This window comes from Mastacembelus armatus, chromosome 5, assembly GCF_900324485.2.
Source record: "Mastacembelus armatus chromosome 5, fMasArm1.2, whole genome shotgun sequence".
NCBI classification, from domain to species: Eukaryota; Metazoa; Chordata; class Actinopteri; order Synbranchiformes; family Mastacembelidae; genus Mastacembelus; species Mastacembelus armatus.
Window position 1 is genome coordinate 27,774,395 of NC_046637.1, and position 12,835 is coordinate 27,787,229.

The 12,835-nt window shown below is 41.7% G+C and overlaps 1 protein-coding gene across 1 annotated transcript in view; it reads left to right on the plus strand.

Moving 5' to 3' along the window:
- Positions 1 to 12,835, plus strand: part of tex264a (testis expressed 264, ER-phagy receptor a) — a 47,859-nt gene that overhangs the window by 7,696 nt on the left and 27,328 nt on the right. The window contains exon 2 of the mRNA XM_026308120.1: positions 1,855 to 2,076. Coding sequence (XP_026163905.1) covers positions 1,855 to 2,076 — 222 coding nt within the window. The remainder of the gene's footprint in view (positions 1 to 1,854; positions 2,077 to 12,835) is intronic.

A 12,835-nucleotide genomic window follows, 5' to 3' on the forward strand; every position in this document is an offset into this window, starting at 1 on the left:
ATTCACAATAAATCGTAGGAAACATTTCAAATGTTTCAACTGAGAAAATGTACCGTTTTAAGAAAACGATGAGGTCATTTTGAATTTGACCCTAAATCCTCAGGTCACAACACCTCAGAAGTTAGTAAGTTAGTTCTGGGACTTCAGCTCCACCACTCAACCCTAATGCTCTTTTGCTTCTATAGTGATAATAACTGTCAGAATAGAAAATGACGTCTTGTTTGAAGTGTTGACTCCACAGTGGCTTTTCTAAATTAATATTTCTAAACTATAATTTGCTACAGATTCTAAAATAGACATGCCAGAATTGTCATAATTTACTGAGACAGTGCTTACACAGCCATCGTGAACATCTGTGTTTGCAGTTAATCGTTCCTTCATTGTAAATAGATCGTGTGTATCTCATGCTGCCATGCACGAGTAATTCCCTGTCAAAAACAGGTGATCTCTGTTCCCGGGCTCATTGTTGAACACGGCGGCAAGGGTCTCTGTCAGGTGACAGTACAGATTATCTGCTCGTGCTGAACAGGCTCTGTCAGTCAGCGTTATTACTAATGATGCAGACGTTAAGAGGCACTGAGGGTTAGGGGTGGAGTGATCAAATAGATTTATCTCGGTCTCAGTCTCGCACTGAATCACGGCACAAAAGCCGCCGTATGAACAAAGTAGGGCAGTGGAAATAGTAGCAGCACAGAGCAGTCAGAAGATAGTCCTGCATGTGAGAAATGAGACGGACAAGAAGGGAAGGTTGTGGCGTTTCGATGTGATAATTATGCGTGGATGCCAGGGACATAAAGATGAGTGTTGCTGGCTCCCATCTGTGCCCCCTCAGTGCCAGCCTTTCACAGACGGCCACTGCCACAGAGCAGAAACCAGCAGCATTTCTTAAAGGACCAAACCACGAATTTTGTTACAAATCCCATGAATTAATTAATTAGTTCCCATCTTCTCTCTTCTAAATGAACGGGCAGCTGTCTGCACGTTTTTTAAATTGTATCATGAATTGGAAAGAAGTGTGCATAAAAATAATTCAATAAATAAATAAACTTACTAAACACTGGTGTTGTCCTTTACCAACGGCCGCCACTCTCCATCTGGACCTCCACAGACAGACAGCAGCAGGCTGCCAACACGTGAGAATCTGTCAGATCCTCTTCTGACTGACAGCTGCCCACTGATCACTGATTGTGATTCTGACCCTCTCACATCTGCACACATGTGGACGCATTTTAGCTAAGAACAGTTTTAATATTGTGATGGTGGTTAAGAATATTTACAGCTAAGGGCACGATATGTGTTGTTGGAGCAACCGGTTTATTGATATTTCATCTGAAACACAACTGATTTTGGTAAAATGCAAAACATCAAATATAAGCAGTTGCTATGTAAAGTGTTGTTTAGTGCTGTTTAAATGCAGCACAGGGGAAAGTAAGTGGCCAACGTGATTTCCAGCACAGATACAGTTTGAACTTCCTGATATGTGACCTGGCTGTCGGATATCTGGGGAGGGATGATTATCAGAGCTGGCAGCCCTCTGTTCAGTGACACTGCAGACCATGTGAAGCTGCAGTGCCTTCACAAGTTTAAATCAAATGACTTCTACGTGCAGTTTTTGTGCTGATGAAGCATCAGCGACATCGGTGACTCATAGATCTGTGACATCCTCCCGAGCTCTGCCTTTCCCTGGGCCTCTCTGTTTGCTTTAAGGACCTACTGGATCCTGTCCTGCATTTGTTGCTACCTTATCCACTCTTGATTTTCAAAATAAAATTCTCTTTCATTTTATGGGTGCGAATGTTTTACATGCGCTGTGCGCTAACGCTCTCCTTTCTTTACCCCGCTCTGTCCCTTCAGAGGCCATCAGAGAAATGTCGCTATGTGGTGGGCAGCGTCCTGTGTGAGGGTGAGGACAAACCAGATGAAGAACTGCAGAAGCTGTATGAGAAGTTTGGCTTCAAGGTGTTTTCTCTGCCTGAAGTGAGCCACGCTGTGACCACCACCTTCCCCTGCACCACCACTCTGTCCTACACACTGGGACCTTACAGGGTCTACCCGAGGCTTGCTTCCTACATTGAGGTACGAACAACATGGGAATATCTAAGTAAAATGTGGATCCACCTGCAAACACTCAAGTCAATGTAGGGTGTTTTTTAAATAGAACATATTCCTAAGAAACACAGGTCTGCAGCTTAGAACTGTGTGTGTGTGTCTCTAGTGTTTATAGTGTCTACACATTTTAATAGACAGTTTCCTTCTATAACAATTAGACGTTTCATGCCTCCCTCCCACACTTGTCTTTTTTCTTCTTTTCTCTTTCACTGGGGTGGATGACAATCATCTTCCCATCATATCTGTCCTCCTTTCTGCTTCTCACTTGTCAAAAGATTCTCACATTTGTGTTGTTTTTTACAGTAGGTTAAAAATAGAATAGTAGTAGGAAATGAAGGTACATCTGAGTCCTGTGGCCCATATGCTGGGTCCCATGGCCTCAGGACAGGCCTCAAAAAGCTATTGACATTTACTGATGACATTTGCACACATGGATCCATTTAGGGGCGTCCTACTGCATGAATAATGCTCTGTGTGTGTGTGTGTGTGTGTGTGTGTGTCCATCTGTTTATTGAAGCTTCTGTCTCTTCAGGTAAAACGAAGCCAGAACATGTGCTATTATGCTGTTATGTCCAAGATATGCTGCATTTTTCTCTCTTCACCTTGGGAGGGTGGAACAAGTTTTGTTACCTGATGTTTTTGACACTGGGAGACTGAGAGTTCACACAAAATGATTCAGTGGCAACAGGGATCACACTTGAGTGATCAGTTCTAGTGGTATCTCCCTCTAATGTTGTGAACTTTTTTTGTATTGTATCTGTAAACCTGTACAAAACCGCACAAAGGCCCAGTAGAATGGCCACACATAAGTCAAAACGTGCGAACATCAACACTTCATATATTCCTATTGCCCATATACTAGAGTTACTGTGGCTGTTCATTACCGTTTGTCTCCTCACATAGTCACCAGCTGCTTCTTTTCACCTGTCTGAGGGGATGTCACGCCCACAAATCACCCTCGTGAACCCAGACCACTTGGCCAACCAGTGGGGAATGATCCCCAACGTGCCTCCAATCCTGCAAACAATTTGCTCTGTAGCTCAGCTGGATGGAACAGTTTCTCTAAGCTAAAAGTACCAACGGAGAGCTAAACTGTGATGTCACAGTAGCTGGTACACGTATATATCCACTGAGGATGGCTGGGCGCTGACTCTATGCATTCTTACAGTCTTTTACATATTCAGGTCGTGGTGGTGATACGGTCTAACCCTTGTGTCTGCTCACCTTATCACTGTTTACCAACTTGCTGATCTTTTTGTTGTTTAGCATAACACCCAGCATCAGAGCTCCTAGCACGTGCACTGACCCAGGGATATAAAGAGGCATAGGAATAACCTCCTTGACTGAATATTTAGCAGTGTTCTCTCTTGGGCCTTGGGCCTGTTACGTAATCCTGGCCGGTGTCAGCGTGCATCGTTTGTGCATCTATAGCTCCGTCTGTCAAGCTGCTTGATATCACAGTAGAGAAAGCATGAGTTTTTACTCCCTCACACATGTGCTTGTCATAGTCCATCAGCTGACCTGAGGCCTGTGACTGATCGTTAAAGGCTAATAACACATTAACATGCAGTTTGAGTGGCGTAGAGAGAGCACTGTGCACGCCAGCCACAGCTAGGCTAATAAATAATGGAGTGTGGTTTAAAGAGCAGTGTGAATGCACTAGAAGTGGGTGCATATATTCTGTATGTGTGGTTAATTGAGTAGCTTTGTAGTTTAAAGCACTTGTGTGGCATAGCCTTGTACTTGTGTACTTGTACTGTATGTTGAAACTATTTGCTAACACTGAGCAAGATTATCTTTGATTTGAAGTGACAAGTGGTCCAGTCCACCTTCACCTTCTAGCTCTGCTTTGGTCTTCACCAGCTCACACTTTGCTCCATATCCTCTTGATTTTAAAGAAACACATTTTCCACATTTTCATATTGAATCATTTATAGTGTTTTGTTTTTATTGACCTCAGATATGAGAAATTCTAACATAAGAAGTGATGATATATTTGTTATGAATCACTATAGTGATGTGTTACAGTATAAAACAGTAGGACTGCATAGAAAAAGTGACATTGTTCCTCCAATAGGGGGCGTTGCAGTACCTTACTGTGTGTTTGATGGCCATATAAATTTGTATGAGGGGAATCTGTCTGGCACTTTAGTTGTTAAATGCTTCAGTGTTCACCACTTTGCTGCCAACGTGAACTGTTTGGGTGTTTTTCAGGTAGTGTACAATGTTCATTAGAGCTTTTTCACTGCTGCTGATTAGAGCAATGGGACTAGCCTGGAACAAAAGTTGTGGACTGTAGAAACAAAATGATCAGCTAAACTCTTATATGGAAATATTGATTAGTGAGCTTTAACTTTAACTTCAGTTATCAGAGTTATCAGTTAAATGCATACCAGTCCAACAGCACCATCTCCACACACACACACACACACACACACACACACACACACACACACACACACACACACACGCATAGAAAGAAACAGAGGTGTAGCTTAACAGATATGAAGTAGGTGACACATGTCCACTCTGTTAAAGCCTGATACTTTAATGTGCTGTCGATAATCAGAGGGTATCAATACATCTGTGAGGTGTGTCTCAATAATCATGTCAGCCCAAATCAAAGCAATGAGTGAGCATGTACGACCACAGGACACTTTCAGTTGTATCATCTCCCAGTTAATAAGGCCAGTGGTAAAAAGCAGCTGTATTATATGAGCTTTAAGCACCAAAAAGCATCTGTGCTGTATTTTCCCTAATTTCTCTCTATGCTGTGTTATACCGCAGGTTTATTTTCTCTTGCAGGTCCCCTATCAATTAAAATGCGCATCTGTAAACAGTATCATGTGGGGTATTCTGTTCCTGTAGACTTTAGATGTCTACTCTCTGTTGTTGTTGTGCACACAGTTTGTTTTTAGAGAAACAATATATTATGTAGGGAGGACGACGAATCGTAAGCAACGTGGAGGAAATAGTCAGTGTTTGCTCACCAACGTACCGTAAGCAGAACTGGGAAAAACCGCATCAGCATGTAAGCAAAATTTTGTGTTTTTTCTCAATTTGGTGTCTGGAAATAAAGTCCAAGCAATTTGCCACTGTCATAATGATAAACAACCAGGAGACTGTTTTGAGTTTAGCTTGAATTAATAATGTCACTGTGTGGGCCCACCACAGACAGTGTTAGATTTATGGGCTGCTTGTGTTGCCAATGTGCTGCAGGTGAAGCTGATAACTGTTAAGTGCTTTTCTTGCCTCAAATATTTTTGCAAAATCAGTGTTTTAAAAGAGTTTTTTTTAAATGCAGTGTTGTTTTTAACTAATAGTCGTGTGGTGGGAATACTTTGTCTCTTTGTCCTACATTCCCACCTTTGTGTATTATCCACCACTGACAGGTTGTGTTCTCGTGTTCATTGGTAGCAAAATAAAGGTGACTCCTATGTCTGTCTTCACCCTTTTTTAGTTAGTGGCACCTTCATGCTCCACCACTACAGAGCATTGATTCTTCACCTTATGGTTTATTCACAAGCTGCGCTTCTCCATCTTCTTTGATGTTATTATTTGTTAAATTAAATATAGAAAATTTGTTTTGCTTGTCCACAGCATTTATATTTCATGAAGTGCCCTGATTAGGGGTTAGCCAGCGGAGCTGCGCTGATTTCAGGTGTATCCATGGAGTAAACAAGAACTGAGATGCCCTTCGCTCTGGTTAGATGGTTCTGTGGCTGAATTTAAATGGGAAATGGATTGTGAATTGTAGAATTGTATTGTTTGTAGGAGCTTCTCCTGTATAGTCATTGAGATTTCTGTTAGCAGCAACCAGCAGGATACTGAATACAGAACATTTCTAACATAGTTGTGTCTCCCTGTCTCCATCTCTACTAAAACATGCATACACCAGCAGAATTTCGATATGTGATGATTATCCTCAGTCATGCTATAGGGCTAAAGCCAGTTATTTCCCTCTCAAAGTCAGGTAAAGGAATCCTCCCACTCATATCACAGTATTCTTGAACATTATGCTTCACGTTACAGCTCTTTTTCAGTTATCGTGCTGGGAGTGCTGAGTTCAGGAGCCAGTCTGAGGCTTGAATTGTTATGCAGATACTGTACCAACACATTTTACACCCAGACCCCCTGAGCCCAGAGACAGTATAGCTTCTCAGAGGATCTCAGGGTGTTTGGGTGCAATTTGATTTCTGATTATTCTGATTATTGTGATTATTGGATTATTTTGAGGCATTGTTCGGTTTGTCTTGCCCCCTGTCTGATAGTACAAAGCGTATGATAATGCAATATGGTAATAGTCTTTCCTTTTCTAATTACTTTGGATGGTAGTGTTCAGCAGCAAAGAGGAGCTTTGTCTAAAGACAGATGACAGGTGACCTGTTGACACAAGGACAAAGGGCAGTGCATGGACTGTATGGACACAAGTTGAAAGTCGGCGACCTGTAAAATATTTTAAACGATCAGTCGACCAGAGTGAAATAAACCTGCATGTGTTTTGTTTTCTGCATTTAGTTTGAAGTTTACCTTAGCTTACTTTCTGGATATCTGTGAGATCAAAAGAAACTCTTCAGTATTTCATCCCTTCAGACTACAAGCTGAGAAATAAAAAAATAAAAAAAGCATCTATGATTTTCTCTCTGAATTGGGAAGAAAGGCAAATAGTTTTTAATGTTGACTAAACAAAACCTTAATAATGTCATTGTTACTATGACTGGTCCACATTGTTCTCACAGTTTTGTCTCCAGCCATCATGACACTTTCCAAGGTTCTAGACTGACCCCAGCTCCCTTTGATCCACTTCAGCCTCTGTGCATCTTAATACCTATATAATACCCATCAGGGCGCAGGCTCTGTGTTCAGTCATTTCTGCGTAGGATGGTTCAGAGTCGCAGGGGTTGTGGCTGCTATGCCGTCGGAGCGCAGACAGCAAAGTGAGAGTCAATAAGCGACGTGTGAGTTCGTGAATGAGCGTGTGTCTCTGTGACTGATTGCTTGGGAGCCGAGTGAGAATGTGAGCCAGAGCAGGAACAAGCCAGCGAGTCTATATGTGTCTGTGAGCTTTAAAATGCAGGTTGTGGGGAGAGATTGTGATAAGTCTCCATTTTTATTAATACTGCCGTTCCACAGCAGCGTTCTCTCCGTTACACTTTTATTGCTTCTCGTTTCTTGAGGCCTCTCAAAAATAATAACCTTACTTTAACAGAAGGCAACAGTCCAGAGGTGGAGGCACCATCTGACACGCAGTGCTTCATTTTGTCAATGGATTAATATGCCTTATTATACCCAGCACCTGGCTTTAAATACACAAGGCTATGTTTAGACGTCAGTGATGACAGTTTGACCTCTTATGGGCTCATAATGGGCCCCTTTCAAAAACCCAAATAATACCTGCTTTCTCCTCTGTAGGCATAATATATGTTTTCTTACAGTAGCTCCAATAAGCTATCTGACTGAACGGCTCCTATAAAAATGATCATTCAGAATTTAAAATACATAATAATATTACAAAAACAACAATAAGCAACAACTGGATCCTAATATACTTATTTTTAAATTCAAAAACTTTCATGAACCTGTTTTTCATTAATTATTTGGATATGGAAAATTTCCATTTAAAAAGAAACAAACACAAAAGAAAGAGCAACAGACAAATGCTGACAATATTAAAGACTGAGTTATATAAATACAATAATTTAATAACTTAAATGTAAATGTCTTCATTTTTGGACACTTGGAGACGTATGGCAGCTAACCTGGCTCCGTCCAAAGTAAAACCACAACTTACTGTTTTAAATTTCTGTTAGTATGCAGCTTAGATATGCTCTGATCATTGAAGCTCCTAACAGGCTGGTTTTATTTTAGATTTAGACAGAGCCACGGTTTTTTTTCTTCTCTTTACTCAAGTCTTTATGTGAAGATAAGCTAATCACCTGCTGGCAGCGGCCCCGTGCTCAGCGAACAGACATGGGAGTGGTATTGATCACGTTATCTCTTCTCCTTGGCAAGAAACCACATAAGTATATTTCCTAAAATGCCAAACTGTTCATTTATGCATTTAATTTCCCTGCATTTTTCAATCCCATGTGGTAAACGCTGAAGTAGTTCAGGCTTTAATGATTCTGGTCTTCTAACATTGTCGTTCCCAGTGAAGGTGATTGCAGGCACAAGCATTAGTGGTGCTCTCTCATGTTTTTCTGAACCACTCTGTCCTTTATTGATATGTGAATAATGGTTGCTATGGAAAGGCATGGTCTATGTGGGTAGAAAACAGTCTGCATTCAAGTGTGCCATGCATGTAAAGGTTTCATAAGGTTTTAAATATGCTCTGATGAATAACACATAAGACATTATGCTTCCTTGATTTTCATTACTGTCCTTTTCTTTCTGAGATTAAAAAAAAAACATGCTCTGACCTGAAACAGGGAACTAATAATGATGTGTGTGTGTGTGTGTGTGTGTGTGTGTGTGTGTGTGTGTGTGTGTGTGTGTGTGTGTGTGTGTGTGTGTGTGTGTGTGTGTGTGTGTGTGTGTGTGTGTGTGTGTGTGTGTGTGTGTGTGTGTGTGTGTGTGTGTGTGTGAACCTGCCCTCTTTCATCTGCATGGAGCTGCTATTCTCGATCATGTGCCTGAGGCAGTCAGATTGGTGAAAACTGAAGAGGCTGCACTGCAGACGCTTTGTGTGTCCACAGGGCATCTGGTCATTGTCCATCTGGATGGACAGTCCCTCTTTGGAAGCACTATTACCCTCTTCACACAAACATACACATGCACACCCAGCATCCTGTGTGTGTGTGTGTGTGTGTCAAGTAGCTTGTTCATCAGATAGCTCAGCAAGGTTTATTGACTGGATTTCAACTTATTACATCCAGCTAAGTCGGCATGGACATCTTGGCCTTTAAACAGAAGTTCATGGCCTTTAAGAAGCAATTCTCTGCAGGAACTTCGGGCTCAGTCTAAATCTATCTGTTTGATGTTGCAGACTTTAGAAAAGTGGCTTTGTGAAGATTAAGCGTCTCTTTGCATCATCATCCTTACAGGACACTCTGCTCGAACATGGGAGAAGAGCAGAGATGTAGATGAGTAAAGAGCAGCATCGCTCAGAGAGACATTAGATTTTATCTGTGGTTTATTTGCAACAAACGCTAAAAATAGCCATGACCGGGCTCATGAATCATTATTTACACCCAGGCTTTACGATACTTTTTATGTTCTAACCATTACTATGATTTCACACAGGATGCACAGGGCCATGGCTTAAACCTGAAGGTTTGGTCCTTTCAACATCTGCATTGATTTGTGGGTGTCGTAGTTGTGGTTGTCTCCATTTATAAATCGATGGCAGTTTTCGTTTTATTCTACCAGTCAGTTCCAAATCGTCGTTTAAGGATTAATACGTTTGAAAATATCTCTACAATAATTGTAAGTAACAGCAAAGGCCCAGTAACTATTTCAGTTCAGTAGGAAAAGTTAATTTGCACTTGGCAGCCTATAGAACGTGGAGAAATATTGGGCAGCTTCACTTTAAAAATGCCTCCAAGCAATGACGCTGAGCCCAGGCCAGACTGGACTTCAGATTTTGGACTCCCTGAGCTTTTTTTTTTTTTTAATAAGCTCTACTCTCACACTGCTCTGTGAGTTGGGAATAGACAGGCAAGATTGGCACAGTTGAATCTGCATTCAGGTCTGAGACCATGTACTTTGCAAATTCTTTCTAAACCAATAATCACAAGGCACCACTTCGACTCAGCAGCACACACCTCTAATTAGCTCAGTGCTATATTCATACAATATTTATTAATGATCTTCTGATTGTGAGAGCACATTTGCCATTGATGTGAGCCATAATATAGCCCTGTAACCTACACCAACATGATGCATCAGTCTCTTTACTGATTTAGAATGAGACACTGCTAACAAAACAAAACATCCCTGTTACTTTAAACATGATGTGTGACTGGGTTTTTAACTAGCACCTTTTCTGTCCTCTTGCATGGCAGCATGTTTATGTCGGCCTTATTGTTCCTACTGACATTTGCTCATTGTTGCGTCTGGGGAGTTTTACAGAATGAACGAGACAAAAGGAGAGGCAATGTTTTGAATGATCATCAGATGGTAGCTGTTTTCCTGGTTTAGCACTCAGCTCTGTCATCTGGGTATTACCTCATGATGATGAGGATGAAATCTGCCTCACTGTATTTTAAACCCCCACCCCTCAGTCTGCTACGACACTCACTTCAATCAAGGGCATCTATACCCACAATTTCTGGTCAAACCTTGATCTCCATATCATATATAGCTCTGACCTCCAGGTCAGAAACATATTCTCCCATGGATCACATGAATCCAGTCCCCTCCAACAGTCAGTCGTTGTCTCTCTCTCTCTCTCTCTCTCTCTCTCTCTCTCTCGCTGTCCCGCAGTGAAAAGGCCACACTTCCTTTCCACTGTGGGTGCGCACATATTAAATAGATGCCAGATTACTGGGAAAGGCCCCTCTAGGTGGAACATACGGCAGCTAATCCACAACCCTGCGGCAGCTGAGACACAGGAGAAGAGCAGAGGTGTCAAAAGAGATCAGCTGTTGACATTTCCTCAAATGCATCAAAAGTGTCACATGTTTTGCTTCTCTGGCTCTTGATTTTCACAGCTGCTGTTATGCTGCAGACCTCATCCTCTATGCGTTTGTGAGTTTCTTTGGTTTCCCCTGGACACACAGTAAGATGCTGGGCTTATGTACAGTGGCCCTACAGATATGAACTAGCCTTTAGCAGATGGAGCATGCTGCGTTTATGTTGAGAAGGGCTAACGTTTTGGTCACACTGTGCCGGACGCAGTGTAAACCGGTAAAAGATGATTAGATTGACACTGATGACAAAGGAGTTAACTGACTACTTCCTAAGTCTTCCTATTGTTGTGGTCTTAGCAAACAGCTTCCTGTCAGCAACACTGGCATCCCATGTAGGTTCTGTGATGGGTGTTTACACCTGCCTATAGCTAAATGACTTTTAGCACTTGAGCTAATGACACTGAAGCTCATCTACCTGCAAATCACCACAGCTGACAGGTATGTGAGATATTGTCATTAGATTTGTGGTCATGTTAAAGAAACCCACTCATTTGTTTTGGACCCAGCCTAAAATAAAAAAGTATATAGAACTAAGCTTCTGAACATTCAGCTCAAATGAACAGCGCGTATATACGACAGCTGTGAAAGTGTGAAGACACGGGTATAAGCTGCACACATAAACAGGCAATGTGTAAAAGAGAACTGAACAAAGAACACATACTGATGGGGTGTTTATGGAACATTAGCCTTATGCTCTTGTAAAGAAACTTGTTTTATAAAATAACTTGTCTACGGCTTTTGAGAAATGAAGAGGATCTAGACCCTGATCTAGACCCTGGTGTTGTTTTCACAGTAATGAGCAGAGACCCAGGTCTGACATGAGGTTGTATCAGGCATCAATAAGACCAAGTGTTGTGTGTCTCTGCCTCCTGGCTTGTGTCATCTATAAACAACCCACTGAAGCCACGATTGTTTTAGCTGATAATGTCCAGAATGAAAAGAGAACCAGTGCTTTAGATTAACCACTAACTTTTTTATGGTCAGACCCGATCTTCCATCTCCTTCCTGTCTCATCCACCGCAGAACCACCTTCCTCAGGACCAACATCTCAGGGGGATTAAAGAGCTTGAAAGAGAGATGATCTTAGAATAGATGCTGTGTTGTTTTATGTTAAAGTAGCTGTGAAATACCTGGATGTTCTCAAGGATAAAAATCTAAATGAATACAAAGAAAGATAAGAACATAACTCCAAATAGAAAAACTGAAAATTCAACTCATGACCACGATTCTTATCTTCAAAGTTTATCCTGAATATATTCATTGTGTGAATTATATAGATATTTTGCACAGATGGACACTTTTCAACTATTGTGGTACCAGGAGCTAGATTTTCTGAGTTTTATGCCTTGACTCATAATGGTCTTTCTTGAACTGTGTGACCCGATTAGTGTCTTTGGATTGGTGTCCTATCTCTGGCAGATTGTTTTCCAAAATGGTAACCTTGCTGCAACAACATCTGACCTGAAAAATACATCTGTCTAAGTCATATTGATTCCTCAGTGACGACTCTGGTGTCGGCAATCCAATGTGCAGTGGTGATGTCGTCCTGTAATGAACTCAGTGCGGGCTCGGTTTAGACGTCCGTGATGGTCGGTCTGTACGCTTCATAGCTGGTGGCCCGATACAGCACCTTTTAATTAAGCAGGCACTTACTTAGCACACTCAGTCTGTCTGATACTCAATACTCACTGTCTGTGTGTGTGTGTGTGTGTGTGTGCGTGTGCGTGTGTGCGTGTGTGTGTTCCTATGTGCTCATTCCTGTTTGCAGATAATTCTTAAAGAGGGGACTGCAAACTCTGCAGAAATACACTGAATGCATTCTCCTGTCCTGATGCCTGGTGCACCATCGCATCAATGTCTTGTTCGTGTCACGGGCACATGCATCATTGCTGCTGTCATGTGCAGATACCGTTCTTACAAACTGCACAGAGCAGCCGTGATCAGAGACAATGCTGCAGGCACGCTACATCCACAGGACAGCCACATGAAGGAAATATATTGGAAATGTGACGTTTGCCCAAATGTTAAATCCTTTTCTTCTCTTTCCTCAACTTCACCTCTTCTCAAACTGGTTTTTAAAACTCCTGTTTCTTAAA